Below are 18,124 nucleotides of genomic sequence, written 5' to 3'. Positions count from 1 at the left end.
GTCATATGGAAACCTATTACTGCAGAAGCTTCTGAAAGCATACATGTATGAAATGAAAGCCTCAACTAGACATCTGTCACCACCAAGAGAAACCGGGAATGGGTTACATCTGAGTTGTTGGCCAAAGCGGCTCCATGGAAACCCCCAAGTAACCCAGGCTACTGCCAAAGTATTGTCTGCTCTCTGCAAACTGATGGTCAGTAAGGTTCTATTGCTAAAAATCGATAGTGACATACTCCATTGAATATGGAGGAGTTGAGCTAGTGCCTATCTAGAGTTTCCATCCCTGCTGACTAATTTTCACGGTACTGGAAGGTACTCTGCACAGTATGAATATGGTATGTGTGCATGCACCCACCCCCACACTCGAGTGGGCGTATATGTCTCTTGTGCTTTTCGTTTATTTATTTTTTTATTCTTATGGGATTTTCTATAGCCCTGACTGTCCGAAATTCACCCTTGAACTCAGAGATCTGCCTCCCAAGCGCTGGGATTAAAGGTGTGTGCCACCACACCCGACTTATTTTTAAGGAATTTGTGTTTCTGTGTGTGTATACTTGTCACTTGTGCTGTCTTTATTGTCAAAAGGGCATGGCGTTAGTTGGATGGCAAACAGGAGGAGAAATGGTAATCAAAGTTTTCATTTTTGGTCATTAATCGGTTGTGAGCCACCATGTGGAATTGAACTCAGGACCTCTAGAAAGAACAGTCAGTGCTCTTGACCACTGAGGCATCTCTCTAGCATTTTTATGGTTTAATCCAGATTTGCGTGGCTTGGACTTTTTATTGTCACAGCTGTTGCAATGCAAACACAAAAAGGCGGGGGAGAGTAGTCTGAATTGGGTTATGAGGCCCGCGAGGTGCCTCACCTCAGCCATTGAACTCGCACTGCTGGCCGTGAGTCTGTTCCAAGCTCCGGCGAGGGAGGCATCCGCCCACCCGGGGGCTTCTCCTGCCCAGTCTGCCCACGCGTGGAGCCCTGCTCTCTGGGAACTCACCTCCCCGCTCGGGGAGAGCCCGGTTAGGGCCGCGGGAGGCCCCAGTCTCAGACCTTCCCAGGGGCCGAGGAGTGACGAGCACTCAGCGCGTGGCCCCGCCGATGAGCTTCCTCCGCCCACTGAGATGTTGCTGATCGGCCGCACTTATAAGACCTCAAAGCCGAGTAAATTTTACGTTTGCGGTGATTTCCCACAATGCACAGCGTGCAATTTGCATATGCCCTAGCCCAGGCTCCTACTCCAGACAAAAAGCCCGCGCATCGGGGCAAGGGGTGATGACGTCATCCCTCGAGCGCGATGGCGCCGCGGCGGCAGAGATCTGGCTGTGGAAGGCGAGGTGAGAACTCAGTTCGCAGGCCGAATGCTCGGCCCAGGGTCACAGGGAGCCTCCCCCACCCCCTCGCTTTTTCATTTTACCGTTCAGTCCTAGGAGGCGTGTGGACCCGTAGCTACAAACTTAAATGCCAAGTATTGTTAATAGCTTATGTCATTGAATCTTTCAAAAGTCTCCGTTATTGAACCTAGCATTGCGAACGGATACACTACTTACGTCAACCTTGTAAAAAGCATCCGATTTCAGAAAGTAAAATTCGAATTTTAGAACTGTTGTCTGTGGACTGTATACTATGTCTGTGGTCTCGGTTTTATATTTCGGGCAACTGAAGTTCAATGAACTTAAAGGTTCTGAAGCTCCAAGAAGCAACTCTGTCTGTAAGCTGGTCGGTCCAGACTGTAGAGCACTTTACTGATTTATGATCATGATCTGGTTTATGATCGTGGTCTGGTTTGAAGGAAAATGTTAAAGACCAAAGGCTATGAGACCCATGTAATGAACTGTTAACATCTCTGTATTTTATCCTATTATTAATATATGGTCAGGATAGCAGTTTAGGCGGCTATTGCTCAGTGAATGGTGTGCAAGTTATTTGTGTATGTTCAAAAGAACATGTTAGATTATTTGTTTAAAAATTATTTAATCTTTATGTGTGTACTCTATCTGCATGTATATATATATGTGCCTGGAAGTGCTGAAACCCGCCCCGCCCCCCCCAACTAGGAACTAAAACTCTGATCTCTGGAAGGGGGCGGAGCTTCTTCATCACTAACCCACCTCTTCAGTCACTTTAAGTTCTTTCTTTAAAGGAATTTATGAGAGCCTGGTGGGCATGTGGGCTTACTCCTTTAATGCTAGCACATGGGAGGCAGAGGCAGGAGGTCCTCTGAGTTCCAGGACATCCAGGGCTATATAAAGAGACCCTGTCATTTTCAAAAAGGGGTGGGGGATGCTGGAGCGTTAGCTCAATGATAAAACCCACTTGTTGCCCTTGCAGAGGGCCTGGGTTTGATTCCAAAAACCCACATGACAGGCAATAACCACCCTACCAGACCTCCAGGTATACTCAACATGCACATGGTGCACACATATATATATATATATACAGACAAAACACCTATACACATAAAATGAAATAATAACCTTTTGGGGTTTTTTTTCGGTTTTATAAGTTTGTTAGAAGTCAAGGACAGAGACAACTGCTGTCTCTGACAGCAGCCTAAATTTTTCAGAGCTCCATTCAGACAAACTTAGAATTCCTGGCTTTAAAGTGGAAAAGACTTTCAGGAGTATGCAAGATGAACCAGAGTTGGAAGTTTATTAAAGGAGATATCAACTGTTTTAAGCACAAAGGTTGAAAGAAATGCCTGGGAAGAGAGACACCACAGAACATGAGTGTGGGCTTCTCCAAGAAAAATCACCCTCACTGTCTTTATAATAGGCACATATGTAAGATTTGTAATTTTTGGCTCTTCGAAAGACTTGTTAAAGAATTTAAGTGAGATACAGTTCCTGAGGTGGATCTGACAGAATCCCAGCATCCAAGCCTAGATGATAAGGGATGTAGGAAGTTTTATCAGCACTGTAAACTATGTTCTTGGTCAGTTGGAAGGGAAATTAGGCTGTCACCCTAACTCACTGTCATTTTAACATGGAAATAGCTGAAGATCTGTGTCAGCAGCCTTCACAGCACATTCATTGGGCTGGAATTCTTGCTTCTCAGCTGCAGAGAGGTTTCAGCCAGACTCTGGGATAGGAGGGACTGCCTTTTCTTTTCCAGTTGCTCTAATTTTCCTGTTTCTTATTTTGCTTCAGTGCTGTTTAAAGCCAGATCATCTTCATAATGTAGTAATTCTTTGTATACTGTTCTTGCCATCAGTGCTAAATGAAGCCAAGAAAGTTGATAATGACAACAAAGCAACAGATGACGCTCCTCCTGGCAAGAAAATCCGCACATGCCAGAGAAAGGAGCCTATGGCTGGAGGGAAGGATGCAGACAAGACAAAAGGCAAGCAAGGTAATGGTCCAGGGAGGACATGGGACAATTCTTGGGTCTCCGGAAGAATTGAGATGATATTTGTCCCTCCCCTCTTTGAGGATGTAATTAATGTTGCTGTCACTTGAGCATTCTACAGTACCAGTTTACTCTGCTGAGTCTTTATTTTCATAGATTTGAGATGGACTCGGACCTAGGCAGAAGACCTGGACTGTTAGGGAAAGGCAGGGTTAATGATGACAGCTTTCTAGCCAACACCGCTCTTTTGATTCCCACATCAGTAATGATAGTGCATGTTTATGTTTCCTCAGACTCTGTGAAGACCTTGCTCGTAAAGGGCAAAGCTCCTGTGGACCCAGAGTGTACATCTAAGGTCGGCAAGGTAACAGCATCTGGATTGGAAAGCAGAGTTCTTTTGTTTTATTATGATTCCCGTCTAGAATATCACTGGTGCTCATTTTAAAAATACACCCTAAAATATTGCTAGTGATTACTTTTCTCCAGATTTGAGAAGTAGGGGTGATGAGGTTTCAAATTAGCAAAGTATTGAGCCTGCAGAAATGGCCCAGTAGTTAAGAGCATTTATTGTACTTCAAAAGGACCTGGGTTTGATTCTCAGCACCCACATGGCAACTTAACAACCATCTATAACTCCGTTTCTAGGAGAAATGATGCACTATTCTGACCAGGCATGCAAGTGGTATACATATATATATGCATACATACGTACACACACACAGGCAAAACACTCCCATGTAAAATAAAAAATGAATAGATTTTAATTTTTAAAAATGTAAAGAAATGTACAAAATAGTAACTTAGTTACCATAGAGGCCATTAGCTCTCCACAGTGTTTCTTTTCTCAGCCAGGAAGGGTTGTGATTGTTGAGAGATGACAGTGTAGGGTTTGTGTTTGTGTTTGGATTGGTTTGGTTTTGAGATGGTTTCTGCGTAACCATGCCTGTCCTGGAACTCACTCTGTAGACCAGGCTGGTCTCAAACTCAGAGATCCACCTGCCTCTACAGATCCCTGAGATCTAGGGCTAAAGGTGTGAGCCACCACCGTCCAGTTGACAGTGTGATTTTGATGATAATCTACCATGGAATGGCATGAGTTACTGATGAAGGGGAAAGGGTTGGAAGAATCTAGAAACAAGCCTACTTATAAAGCAGGTTTATTTTGAGATAGACTCTGTAATTAGAAGAAGTTATAATGTTTTAGTTATAATAATGATTGTCTGTGTATAGAACGTACATTTCCATTTTTCTTCATGGAAAACAAGTGTTGGATGTACGGAGAGGAAACCTTAAAGCATTAGGGGAAAGGCTCACGTTTTGCCTCGCTGTGTGCATTGACGCTATTTGTTTTCTCCCTTCCAAGGCTCATGTGTACTGTGAAGGAGATGACGTCTATGATGTCATGTTAAATCAGGTAAGAGATAAGTCATTCTAATTGTGGATATTTTTTTTTTTATTTTAAGAATTACATTTATTTAGTTTGTGTGGAGACAGAAGAGAACCTGAGACACAGCTATCTAACCCACTTCAAGCTGACATTTTAAACATGTATAACTGCTATTTTTTTTTTATTTTAAAAAGTATTATTGTTGTGTGTGCCTGGTGGGAGCACCCACACTGTAGACGTGTGGAGTCCCCCAACCCGTGCCCTTATCTTTGCATGTGTGTTGCTGTGTTGTCCCAGCTAGCCCAGCAGTCACTCTGCAGACCACGCTGGCCTCAGACTGACAGTAACTGTACTGCCTCAGCCTCCTAAGAGTTAGAGTTATAAGTGTGTGCACCACAGTTTTTGGTTTCTTTTTCTTGTGTGTGTGTGTGTGTGTGTGTGTGTGTGTGTGTGTGTAAAATAGAGTTTATTCAGGTCATGGGGAGTTAAGAGGGTAGTAGAGGCAGAGAGAGAGAGAGAAGAGAGGAGTAGAGGCCGGCCATAAGCACGTGGAGAGAGGGGAGGGAAGGGAAGGGGAAGAGGAGGAGTAAGGGCGGGAGAGCAAGAGCGGTTTCTTTCTTTCTTTCTTTCTTTTTTTTTTTTTTCCTCCTAGTTTGAAAGACTAAACCCAGTGCCCTGTGTTTGCCAAGCAAGGCTCTACACTGAGCTAGATCCCTAACCAATCTTATCAATGATTCGTTTGTATTCTATGTGTATTGGTGTTTTGCCTACAACTATGTCTCTGTGAGAGAGTCAGATCCCCTAGAACTGGAGTTACAGACAATTGTAAACTTCCATGTGGGTGCTGGGAATTGAATCCAGGTCCTCTGGAATAGCCAGTATTTTAAACCGCCAAAACATCTCTCTAGCCCCTAGTCTTCTCTGTCTGTCTTTGTGTGTGTGTGTGTGTGTGTGTGTGTGTGTGTGTGTGTATCTTTGTCTTTTTCTCTCACACGCTCATTGTTTTGAATAGATATTTTCTTTGTTAATTTCTTTCCAGGATTTAACTCATATTTGAATTCACCTACTTTTGTGCTATGAGTGCAGGTGTATGCTTACATGTAGAGGCCAAAGGTCAACTTGAGGTGTTGGTCATCAAGTTCCCTTGACTAGTTTTTTTTTTTTCTTATGAAAAGTTTTTTTTTTTTTTTTTTTGCTAACCTGCTCTCTTAATAGGTTGGGCTCGCTGGCCAGTGAGCAGACTCCAGGAATCCACATGTCTCTGCCATCTCAGTGCTGGGATTCCTAATATACACTGCCGTGCTCAGCTTTTCACATGGGTCTTAGGGATTGAACTTGGGTCTTATTGTTGTTTAGCACGTACTTCACTGACTGAGCATGCTCACTGACCACTCACTTGGATCTAATCTATGTCATTTTACAACTCACTAGTGTTCCTGTGTGTTATTATACATAAACCTTCATAAGCTGGGTCAGGGAGCTGGCTGGTCACTAACTCTTACAGAATTCGCCTGAGGACCTGAGTTTGGATCCCCAGCACTTAAATAAAAATTGAGTTCAGTGACTTATACCTGTAGTCCTAGCAGCAAGGAGACGAAGACAAGGGGACACGTGGGCTTGCCTGTGAGCTCCAGGTTCAGTGGGAGACAGTCTTAATCATTAGAGTGAAAAATGTCTGTGGAAGGTTCCTATTAATGTAGGATGTTGGGATTGGGTAGCGGGGTTCGGGAAGCATTCAGGATCCCATTTTAATTCCCAAGAGTGAAATGTTAGGTTCCTGTTGATATCCTTACTCTCTCAGGATCTGTTGTTTCGTCATGGTGTGCTCTCCACTGTGGCAGTTCCTGGGTAGCTATAACAAAGGAACACGGTGGTTGTGTGACCTCCAGTGGTAGAGCTAACTCCTTGTATGTCATTGTTCTCCCACTTGTCACAGACCAATCTCCAGTTCAACAACAACAAGTACTATCTCATTCAGCTGTTAGAAGATGATGCCCAGAAGAACTTCAGTGTTTGGATGAGGTGGGGCCGAGGTAAAGGCTTCATGATGGATTGATGAATCACAGAGGCGGTGCAGTGAGTAGGTTCAGGTCTCCGAATGGCTCAGGAATCCAGATGGGCTTTGGGGTTGGGGAGTGGCAGGTGTCTGCAGTGGGAAGCTTGGTGAGGCTGAGAAGACCCCAGGACTGGACAGATGGCACTGCTTCCAGGCTGTGACACTTAGTGTCAGTGTGATCACTTGCCAAAGTCCTTTCACCTTTCTCTCTTTTCCTGCCTATTAGACAGTAAGCAGAGAGACTATAGAGGGATGGTTTGTTATTACTGGAGAGCTACCCTCGGGGTCTAGGGTAAGGAACCATCCTGTGTATGGCCTTTACTTTGCAGTTGGGAAAACAGGACAGTACAGCTTGGTGGCTTGTTCTGGTGACCTCAACAAAGCAAAAGAAATATTTCAGAAAAAGTAAGTGCTAAAAATGAGTTTAAAAGCATACCTTCTCTTGTTGAACTTTTCGTGTAAGGTTGATTTGGCATAAATGTTGGTTTGTTTCTGTTCTGACTCCCTGTGATGAGAGCATTAAGTTATATCTTCAGCCAGTGATTAATCAACCTAGAAGTTGATCAGAAGAGTATGTTTTAAACATAGCAAGCAGACCTAAGAAATTAGACACCAGACTGCACCTGCAGCATTAAACTTCTGGAGGTGATTTTGAGAACAGACTTTCTAGAGTCTAGAAACATGACTCTTTCTTTGACAAGCATTGCTCATCTGCCTGTTTTTTATACATTCATGGCTTCTGTCCCTGGAAACCTTTGGCAAGCCTGGGAAGCCTTTCTATTCTCCCAGGTTTACATGATTCCTTTGCTCGGGTGTTTCTGTTCATTCAGTGTCCTGATTACAGCTCACACTACTGGACACTGAGCTGGGCCTGAGCTGTGAGGGACACAGATTATGAAGACACGGTGTTAGGGAGTTTCTGTATGCCTCCCTCTGACAGGGAACCTTGATTCATATGATTTTCCGACCAACTTGGGCTCCACAGATTCCTTGACAAAACTAAAAACAATTGGGAGGATCGTGAGAACTTTGAGAAAGTGCCTGGAAAATACGACATGTTACAGATGGACTATGCCGCCACCACACAGGTAGGCCGACTCTGCAGGAGTCTCTGAGTCGGGGAGGTCTAGCCAGGCCCTGGAGATCAGGCCGAGAGCAAAAGAGACTGGGATATTAGGAATCACTGCTGCATCCCACCTCCAAGATAACACTCCCTCATCTTTGATCACAAAGGGTCAGAATATACTTTTCTGGTCTTCTCTGCTACGTACTAGAACTCTTTTGAAATCCAAGGCCTGCTTCTACAAGTTCAGTGTTGTAGACCAAGAGAAGATCAATACGTGACCAACAAGAAGCTGTTTAAGGCTAACTTCACCACTGAAGGTGAAGGACTGGAAGTGCGGGTTCTGAGTGGAATGTTTGTCCAGCATGCAGAAGGGCCTATGTTCAAAACCAAGAATCACAGAAAGAGAGAGAGAAAAAGAAAGGGAAAGAAATAAAGAGTGAGGATGGGAGGAAGGAAGATAATTTTGACAAATGGGTTTCCAGGATGCTGAGAAGTTCCCTAAAATCTCATAGATCTGAAAATGAAGAAACATGTATTAATCAGCTCAGAAGGTCTGGCGGGTAAGAGCTGTGTCTATGTAACTTAAAGGTGTTTTGACAGGGCCTTTTGTTCTTCCTCTGGGTGAGGGGACATTAATAAATTGGGGTGGAGATCACATTGGCTATTGTCACTAGATTCCTAATAGAATTGTGCCAGCATCCAAACACAGGGTCACAGGAGAACTGTCCCCTACAGATAGTAGGAGTGGTATTTATTTTGCTACAGGATGAAAATAAAAAACAAGAGGAAACTTTGAAGCCAGAGTCACAGCTAGATCTTCGAGTTCAGGAGCTGCTAAAGTTGATCTGTAACGTGCAGACCATGGAAGAGATGATGATCGAGATGAAGTATGACACCAAGAGAGCTCCGCTTGGTAGGACTCAGACTCCCCTGCAGCCCTCATTGCCCTGTTTCTGCAGTGAGCAGTCTCGGTGCTAGTTAAGGGTCACTGAAAGTCCTGAGTGAGAAACGGAGTCAAGATGGGGTTTGCAAGGAGTTGACTTGTTATTGGCAGGGATATACACTACACAAGGATGGGGCCCTAGTGTGAGTCTTTCCTCCAGGAAAGCTGACAGTGGCGCAGATCAAGGCAGGCTACCAGTCTCTCAAGAAGATCGAGGATTGCATCCGGGCTGGCCAGCATGGGCGAACACTTGTTGAAGCATGCAATGAATTCTATACCAGGATCCCTCATGACTTTGGGTAAGGCGCTGTCTCTTCACTTTGCTCTCCTAGTCACCTTTTCTGCCTGAGCAACCACAGAGCCTATGGTCCTCTTGAATAGAACTGGATCCAGTATGATTTGTAGCCACCTTAGAGTAAGGGATGTCGGCACTCAGTAGGAAGGGAGAAGCTACCTAGTGAGTTTGAAGTTGGCCTTGACTCTATCTCAAAGACATTTTAAAAAATAAAAGAAATATGGGACATAATTTTCCAACTTATTAGAACCATATTCTTGACCAAATGAATGCTACTAACTCGAGAGAGAATGGACCCCTGACCCCACAAAATGAAAAATTAAAAAAATCTTTAAAATGCAAAAGCATGAAAAGTCTGTATCTAGCCACCAAGAAAATACCTTGCAAATCCTGCTCCTTCTGTTCTTTAAAAGGACTATAATCTCACAATTACCACTTTTCTGAATCCAAATGATTGGTATTAAATGGAGAAACATACCTCTACCCTTTATTTGTGTGTGTGTGTGTGGTCCTGGGGACTGAACCTAGGCCTTATGTGTGTTACCTAAGCTCTCTCCCTCTGAGCTGTAGCCTAGCTCTGCTCATTCTTCATCCTGGTTTTCATTGTTTCCATTTAAAATAGCCCTGAGTGCTCAAAGGACTCACCCCTAACATAACATGAAAATCTACTACTTCGTTTTACCCTACCCAGAATGTGTATTTAATATTCTTTTATATACTCGGGCTTTGAAATCTCCACAGGTATTCTCTTTTAAATGGGAAGTTTTAATTTTGTTTCTTTTTTTTTTTTTTTTCTGTTTAAAATTTGTGTTTGCCTTGAATCTGAGTTTTTCCATGTAGTCCTGGCTGTCCTGGAACTCATTCTGTAGACCAGACTGGCCTTGAACTCAACTCACATACATCCTCCTACCCCTCCTCTTGAGTCTGGAATTAAAGGTGTACCCCACCAGAGCCAGCTCTTTCTTTTCAGTAAGAAGACAAACATCTATCTGTTTTGCAAAAGGCCTGTCTTTTAGTCATGCATCTTGTACGCACAAATGAGACTGCTCATTGTGGTGGTGTCTCTGTCCTTAGACTCTCCATCCCTCCAGTAATCCGGACAGAGAAGGAACTGTCAGACAAAGTAAAACTGCTAGAGGTGAGCTGTGAATGCATTTGGAAGTTTTCAGTCTCTTCTCCTGAGTTCCTTCACATGGATTCTTTATTTCACCTTCTTAGGCATTGGGAGACATTGAAATTGCCCTTAAGCTGGTGAAGTCAGAGCGCCAAGGCCTGGAACACCCACTGGACCAACACTATAGAAACCTACATTGTGCTTTGCGTCCTCTGGACCATGAAAGTCATGAGTTTAAAGTAATAAAAATATTCACTTATCTTCACATTCTCACTCCAGTAAAACCCACTCTTCCCATCCCTGTATTTACCAGGAACTTGGGAATATAGATCTCTTTCTAACTGGGTGTGAGGCTCATTTGGGGACAGAAAGTTCCGCCAACTTCAGAAGCCCTGCATCATTTGGTCCAGTCCACTCTCTTACAGGGTCCGCATCTTAGTTCTTAATTCTTTCCCACAGGTGATCTCTCAGTACCTACAGTCCACTCATGCTCCTACACACAAGGACTACACTATGACCTTGCTGGATGTTTTTGAAGTAGAGAAGGAAGGAGAGAAAGAGGCCTTCAGAAAGGACCTCCCTAACAGGTCTGAGCCAGCTCTGGCTTGAGTAGACATTTCCTTGGCTGACGTGCAGTGAGGGAGCTTGGAGGGCGGCAGGGGCAGCTGTTGTGTTGGTTCGTCTTCTTGTCTTTGAAGTTGGTGTTTGCGGGAGAGTAAACTAGTGGTTCTTTCTTAGGATGCTGCTCTGGCACGGTTCCAGGCTGAGCAACTGGGTGGGGATCCTGAGCCACGGGCTCAGAGTTGCCCCTCCTGAGGCTCCCGTCACAGGTTATATGGTAAGTAGAGATTGAAGGCTAGAAGGAGCCCAAAGGGGAAAAAAACATACAATGGAGACTTTGGCCCTCCAACCCAGGATTAGGTGGTACTTCTTGGAAAGAGTAAACAACTCTCACTAAAAAAGCACATCATTTAGTTTTTTTGTTTTTGTTTTGTTTTTTCTGTGTCCCTCTTTCTTTAAATTCTAAAAAATATGTCTCTTCTCCCCAAAGACAAAAATCTGTAGCTATTTTTGTTGTCTCTTGAACTGATACAGAAGGGACAGAGGAGGAGGAACTATGTTGTGTTTGTGAGAACAGAGTTTCGTGGTGAGTCTTCCTCCTCATACAAGGTTGTGCTGGTTTTCTGTTTCGTTAGTTGGTTTTTGGTTTTGGTGTGAGACAGGGTCTCACTATATAGTCTGCAACTTGCTCTACAGACCAGGCTGGACTCAAACTCAGATCTGCCTGCTTCTTCCTTCTGAGTGAAGGGGTTAAAGGCGTGCACCATGTCAGAGCCTTCTCATACAGTGGGTTAGACAGCTGATCTCCAGTTTTGTTGCTATATTTCAGTTTGGGAAAGGAATCTACTTTGCTGACATGTCTTCCAAGAGTGCCAATTACTGCTTTGCTTCTCGCCTAAATAATACAGGATTGCTTCTTCTGTCAGAGGTAAGGCAGGGGCACAGCTATGTTCTCTAATTTACTGTCAACTCGGATTTTCCACTGAGAAAATTTGACTTTGGATTCAAGAAATTCACCTGGGATGGGATTCCCATTATATTAGATTCTTCTGCTAAAATAAGAGAATAAAATACAAATCAGGATGTTTTGGGTGGCTCTAGAATCACCTTTCTTGATTGGGTATAGGCAGTCATTCAGGGATCTTTGTTTTGCTTTGCAGGTTGCTCTAGGTCAATGTAATGAACTACTGGAGGCCAATCCCAAGGCGGAAGGATTGCTTCAGAGCAAGCACAGCACCAAGGGGATGGGAAAGATGGCTCCCAATCCTGCCCACTTCATCACCCTGTAAGTACCCCAAGCTAAGGCCGCTGGAAGAATTCTAATTGTTAAAAATCTACTGTCTATTTCAACTCTAGACAAAATACTGGTTTTGACATATTTTCTTCCATTTGGCAGGAATGGGAGTACAGTGCCCTTAGGACCAGCAAGTGATACAGGAATTCTCAATCCAGAGGGTTACACCCTCAACTACAATGAATTTATTGTTTATAACCCCAACCAGGTCCATATGCGATACCTTCTAAAGATTCAGTTTAATTTTCTGCAGCTGTGGTGAATGTTGATAAAACAAGCCAGAGAGAATATAATCTTCAAATCAAATTATGTTGCTGAACTTTTTGATATTTTGTTTAATAAAATACTATAAATCTAACTATGGCTTCTTTGGGTTTTACTTCTCCAAGCACTTACTCTTTGTGGTGTGCATGCCTGTGTGCACACATGGGGGCCAGAGGAAGGTGTTGGGTGTGTGCCCTAGCACCTTTCACTGTCCCCGTGAGACAGGGCTCTGAATCTGGAGAGGCTGATGCCCCACAGGCCCTTTGCAGTTCAGCCCTTGTGCTCCAGAATGCTGGGGTCACAGACAGTGCAGCCACACTCAGGTGTATGTGTCTGAGGTATCTGTGTGTAGGTATGTACACCTGAGAAAGCTGGATCCCCTAGAGCTAGGGTTACAGGGCCATGTGATGGCTAATCCTGGTCCTTAAAACCCAAGCAGCTGGGCATGCTTATGAGGGATTTTCTTGATTGGGTCACCTGAGGTTGGAAGAGCCACCCTAAATGTGGGCCACCCCTTCTGGTGACAGCCCACACAAAAGGCATGCAAGAAGGAAGCTTTTACTTTTTGCCTGCTTGCCCTTAGATACTGTGACAGGTTCATCTATCCTGTTACCGAGGCATTCTTTGGCCTGCTTCTTTGGAACTCTAAAGTAGACTAAAGACCAGTAGCAGTCTAGGCATTCCGTGGGACTCCAGACCAGATGGAACCTGAGACACCCAGCCTCATGGAATGACTGAACAACCACTGGACTCAGCCTTTCCAACATGAAATCAAGCAGTGGGGGACAAAACTCACATGGTCATCTCATGAAGAAAAGGCATTGGAGCTAAATGCGACATCCGTCTCATAACAGTCTTCTAGTAGGACTGGGAGGGCCCTTCCTCACCCCCGGGAGGAATGTGAACACTGCTAACTTCATACTTAATAGGAAGTACAAAGCTTGTCTCCTTGGCTAAGGATGTAGCTCGGTTGGTAGGTGCTTGTCTAGCTGTGAGGATTATTCTTGGTTATCAACTTGACTACATCTGGAATTAACTAAAACCCAACAATTGCTGGGCTTTCAAACTGGCAGAACTCCAGTGTCTAGATTTTAGTTAGTAATACTGTGGAGATGTTACTCGAGATGTTAACATCAGAGGAAGCAGATGAAGGTTATCTAAGGTCAACGTCTACCATTTTTGAAACTTTTGTAAATCTTAAACGATTTGAGGAAAGGGGCTGGAGGGATGGATCAGCAGTTCAGAGCACTTGTTGCTCTTGTAGAGACCCTAGATTTGGTTCCCAGAATCTAAACGGTACTCAACCATCTGTAACTCCAGTTCCATGGGACCCAACCCTACCTTCTAACCCCTGTAGGCACCAGGCACACATGTTTACGTACATGCACCCAAATCGTTCATACACATAAAATAAATAAACCTAAAACGTAAAAACTGGTTTGAAGGAAAACAAAAAGTTAGGTATGGGTGTAGCTCAATCAATGTGAAATTATTTATCCAACTTGCATGTAGTCCCAAGTTTAGACGTCAGCATCATGAAAAAATACACCTATAATCCCAGCATCCAGTAGTATAGGGGTAAGAGGGTCACCCTCAGCTACATAGAAAGTTCAAGACCTGTCCAAATTCCACAGCACTGAAGATTTGCCAACAATTAAGTTATTTAGGGATCGATCTATCATTCGTGATTTTGTTTCTGATTCTCCTTTCAGATACAAAGTAGAAATAAATTTCCTAGTCCCGAATGATTGTTTATGTCTTTAATCCCAGGAGGCAGGGGCAAGCATATTTCCAAGTTGGAGATCAGCTTGGTCTTATAGTGTCTCAAAAACATAAATAAAATAATTTAATTTCCCTCCCTCATCATTAGCACAGCCATGTGACTTCTCGGCTAATATTTAGGAAGTAATGAGTGGGAATGATGTGTGTCATGACCAGGTAAGAACGCCATTGCCAGCAGTTATTCCATTATGTGAAGCACAAATCTCTGTGAGGTGGGTAGAGTTCTCTTTTCTCTCTCACCATGGACCCAGAATATAGCATTTTAGAAATATAATGAGGCTCAGAGATTCATTATTTCCTGCTGTATGTATGGGGACGGAGCTACACACATGTATACAACCAATGGTGTGCATGCAGAGACCACAGGACAATTTGCAGGTGCTAGTTCTCCTCCCACTGTTGGTTCTGAAGAGCAGACTCAGGTTGGCAGCCAGTGCTTTTACTCACTAAGTCATTGCTCTGGCCCCTTCATTTTGTCTTTTGAGACAGGATCTCACTCTAGATACCCGGCTATCTTAGAGCTAGCTATGTAGGTCAGGATGGCCTAAAATTCAGGATAAATCCTCCTCCTTTGGCCTCCTAATACAGGCTACAGCCGTATACTGTGCTTTACAGTAACATTTGCAGAGTGGGGCATGGTATCACACACCTTCAATCCCAGCACTCAGGAGGAGAGGAAGGAGTTGGGCAGATCTGTGAGTTCAAGGCTAGAACTTCGTAAGCATCAATGTAAATTCATAGCGTGAAAATTCCACTTATCAACATGTTAGCTCTATCAACTTCATTTTGGCTTCACTTTTCTTTTGTTCTTCAGGATAGGGTTTCTCTATATAGTTCTGGTTGTCCTGGACTCTCCCTGTAGACCAGGCTGGCCTCCGATTCAAAGTCTACCTCCCAAATGCCCCTGTCTCTGAACTGGGATTATGAACCCCATAGCTGGCTTAAAAAGAAAGAAAGAAAGGAAGGAAGGAAGGAAGAAAGGAAGGAAGGAAGAAAGAAAGAAAGGAAGAAAGAAAGAAAGAAAGAAAAGAAAAAAAACTGATGAAAAGATCTATTTTTATTTTATGTATATGAGTGTTTTGGTTGCATGTACATCTGTGTACCATGTGTGTGCAGTGCCTATGAAGGCCAGAGAGGGCAATGGATTGTCTGAAACTACAGTTACAGTGAGTTGTAACCCACTGTGTAGGCACCGAGTCTCAAACCCAGTCCTTGTAAGAGTGGCCAGTGCTCTTACCCACAGAGCCATCTCTCAGGCTCCATGCACTGCCATTTGGGGGAGAAATGGGTTTGTGATCTCTTCCAAGAATGCCAATCAGTCTATTAGTGGATGTTTGCAAGTCAAAAGAGTCATTCTGCCTCCGGTGCCTAGGCTTCTTTGTCTGGCCTGTTAGTTCTGGGGAGAAGGCTGTGTCTGTGACAGGGACCCAGCACTGTCCTAGGTCTATCTGTTTCTACCTAAATGTTCACAAGTCTACTGACTGTGACTCATCCTTTCTTAACCTCCTTTCATGACCAAACAAGAGTCCCTTGGGTTCCTGCAAACTAAGTACTGGTCACCAATAGTCTTCCTTCCTTCTGACAAGAACAGACTTTAGACCGTAGGTCAGAAAGAGACATGGGAATAGAACCTACTTATTAAAGATGTGGCTCACTTGATTGCGGCTCTTTTAAGAATGACTGTTAAATTAGAGAAGAACACCCATATCTCTCCCCATTGATCTAAACCCACTAGAGAACACAATCAGGCTTAGACTTCAGACCTTCCAATACTTTATTTTTACAATCTTATTAAGAATATAGACACTGGTGTCTTCAGGCTAGCATCATCTGGCGACATCATCTTTGTCCTGAGTACCACATCTTCATTCCCAAGACAGAAAATACAAGTTCCCTTGTGTGTCTCCCACAGCCAGCTGCAGGGGAGAGCTGGGCGCCATCCAAGGTTCCAGACAGCTCACTGGCCCTTCGCATCGGAACAAGCCCAGCTGAAGCAGGAACAGAAAAGGGGAGGTGAAGCTATAGGCCTGAGGTTTCCTTATTATCTTTCTCTCCCATCAGTTCCTTAGAAATAGGCCACTCCAAGGAAGTGAAGAAAACAACTTTCATCTCCCCCCCCCCCCCCCCCGCCGCCGCCTCCTACATCAGTTTTCTTGCACTAGCCCTTTCTCAGCTTGTGTGCACATGCACACACACTTACCAACTGCATACTAGGTCTCTCCCACAACTTAACCTCTCTGTCCTTTGAAGCAGTCACCAGCAATCCGGGAAGCACGTGGAGGGCTGTGACGGAGCCCGAGTGAATCTTGGAGAGGAGAAGAAACAACATGAGTTCAACTCAGAACCGCCTCCCCCTCTCTATGGCCCGACCTCCAAGCTCACCTTTTTACACTGCCGTGCCTTTAAATGCGTGGGCTCTGTCCAGCTAACCGCGCAGAAATCCGACTCTGTCTCTGGAGTCTCAGTGTTAGGTTGTTTCGATTTTTTCTGCCAGATGTTATCCACGATCCATTCTCCTTCGGGGGTACACTCAGATAAGCTCCACAGCACTCCATCAGAGGTGGTACACAAAAGTGATGACTCTGCCATTTTCAGGGTAGAATTAGCCAGGACTCAGGTCTTTAGGACCCACCAGCCTCCCCTAAGCCACCCCAGAAAGACCACTCTGGTCTTTCTACTCCCACTAACCAGACTCAGGTTTGGCCTGAGTGATTGATACTGGGGACCTATCAGGATTCTTTAAGTTCAGATTGAAGTCCAGGGTCTCTCCAAACTCTCCTGACTCCTTCTGCTCCTGTGAATAGGTGGATACGACTCCATTATCAAGTCTCTAAGACAGGATATAGATAGATAGATAGATAGATAGATAGATAGATAGATAGATAGATAGATAGATAGATAGATAGATAAAACAAATGAAAGGCAAAGAGCAAACACCCACCACACCTAAAAATAAAGTACATGCATCAAGTGGATGCATGCAAGAACCCACCCATGCAGTTCCCCGGTGGATATGTAGAACATTTCTAACGTCTTGATGCTGTTCTCATGTCCAGTCCCAGCTGGTAGAAGAGCCCCCCCCACCCCAAAAGCAGACAGCAGATTTTAGTGTCAAGATGTACTCCACTTATTACAAACTCCACTTAAGTGAGATCGCTATAGTGTGGACATGGTGGTGTCCGGCTTCCTTTGCAGAATGACATGTCTGTATTTTCCCATTTGTCAACACTCAGTGTCATGTTCCGCTTTTTCTGTCATGCACTTATACGCTGGGAGTTACATGTCCAGGTCCAGCTATGTTGACTTAGGCTGACATAGATGTCCCTGTGCCTGGCATTAGGGCACTATGTACACTTACTTCAATTAAGTACATATTTAGAAACAGAATCACTGCTTCCTAGCAGACTCTGTAAGGTAACTTAGTAGGTATCTGATTAGGATTGCTTAAACTTTCCAGAAATAAGAGACCTCAGGAATCTTGGGCATGAAATCTAGCTCTGACAGAACTCCAATCAGTAAAGTGTAAAGGACCCATGAGGTGACTGTGCCATGCACCATGACAGAGACACCATGTGGCCCTTGAGACATGTCTGGCAATGGCACGAGTCTTTGATCCTAGAGCTAGGAAGGCATGTCTCTGAGTTCTAGGCCAGCTATATGGAATGAGTTCCTGACGGAGGGGGAGGAGAGACAGAGAGAGAGAGAGAGAGAGAGAGAGAGAGAGAACAAAAGAAGTAGGAGACTAGAAAGATGGCTCAGCAGGTGGAAGCAATTGCCAGCAAGCCTGAAAACTGAGTAACTGAGTTTGATCTCTAGAACCCACACAGTAGAAGATAGAACCAACCTCAGCAAGTGGTCTTCTAACTTCCACAAACATACTATGGCTTACAAGTGCCCCCAAACAAATATACCACACACACACACACACACACACACACACACACACACACACACACATACACACATACATACATACTCACACACATACTTACACATACACACTCTCTCTCACACTC

At 44.2% G+C, this 18,124-nt stretch overlaps 2 protein-coding genes and 1 pseudogene across 3 annotated transcripts in view; 2 read left to right on the top strand and 1 right to left on the bottom strand.

The window, feature by feature from the left end:
* LOC308428432 (large ribosomal subunit protein mL39-like) overlaps positions 1-18,124 on the top strand; it is a 231,237-nt pseudogene that overhangs the window by 50,984 nt on the left and 162,129 nt on the right. The window lies entirely within an intron of this gene.
* On the top strand, positions 1,281-12,390 carry PARP2 (poly(ADP-ribose) polymerase 2). Its single transcript, XM_080926871.1, has 16 exons — positions 1,281-1,335; positions 3,212-3,349; positions 3,640-3,710; positions 4,710-4,760; positions 6,670-6,766; positions 7,119-7,194; positions 7,775-7,877; positions 8,621-8,768; positions 8,959-9,097; positions 10,168-10,231; positions 10,312-10,446; positions 10,667-10,794; positions 10,946-11,045; positions 11,598-11,696; positions 11,929-12,053; positions 12,165-12,390. Exons 1-16 carry the CDS (start codon positions 1,296-1,298, stop codon positions 12,322-12,324), a joined length of 1,674 nt encoding a protein of 557 aa, XP_080782997.1. The 5' UTR covers positions 1,281-1,295; the 3' UTR covers positions 12,325-12,390.
* Positions 15,892-18,124, bottom strand: part of TEP1 (telomerase associated protein 1) — a 46,673-nt gene continuing 44,440 nt past the window's right edge. The window contains exons 52-55 of the mRNA XM_080926849.1: positions 16,797-16,902; positions 16,491-16,690; positions 16,309-16,413; positions 15,892-16,096 (exon numbers count right to left, since the gene is read on the bottom strand). Coding sequence (XP_080782975.1) covers positions 15,974-16,096; positions 16,309-16,413; positions 16,491-16,690; positions 16,797-16,902 — 534 coding nt within the window. The 3' untranslated portion in view covers positions 15,892-15,973. The remainder of the gene's footprint in view (positions 16,097-16,308; positions 16,414-16,490; positions 16,691-16,796; positions 16,903-18,124) is intronic.

This window comes from Micromys minutus (assembly GCF_963924665.1).
Source record: "Micromys minutus genome assembly, chromosome: 12".
In the NCBI taxonomy this organism is placed as follows: Eukaryota; Metazoa; Chordata; class Mammalia; order Rodentia; family Muridae; genus Micromys; species Micromys minutus.
The sequence above is the reverse complement of the archived record's forward strand: the minus strand, read 5'-3'. Positions and strand labels throughout refer to the sequence as shown.

Excerpts from the sequence above, each read along its gene's own strand:
- PARP2 (XM_080926871.1), top strand. The coding sequence starts at position 1,296 with ATGGCGCCGCGGCGGCAGAGATCTGGCTGTGGAAGGCGAG. Across the intron at positions 11,046-11,597 it reads CTCCCGTCACAGGTTATATG|TTTGGGAAAGGAATCTACTT; the intron begins GTAAGTAGAGAT and ends GCTATATTTCAG. Across the intron at positions 11,697-11,928 it reads GATTGCTTCTTCTGTCAGAG|GTTGCTCTAGGTCAATGTAA; the intron begins GTAAGGCAGGGG and ends TTTGCTTTGCAG.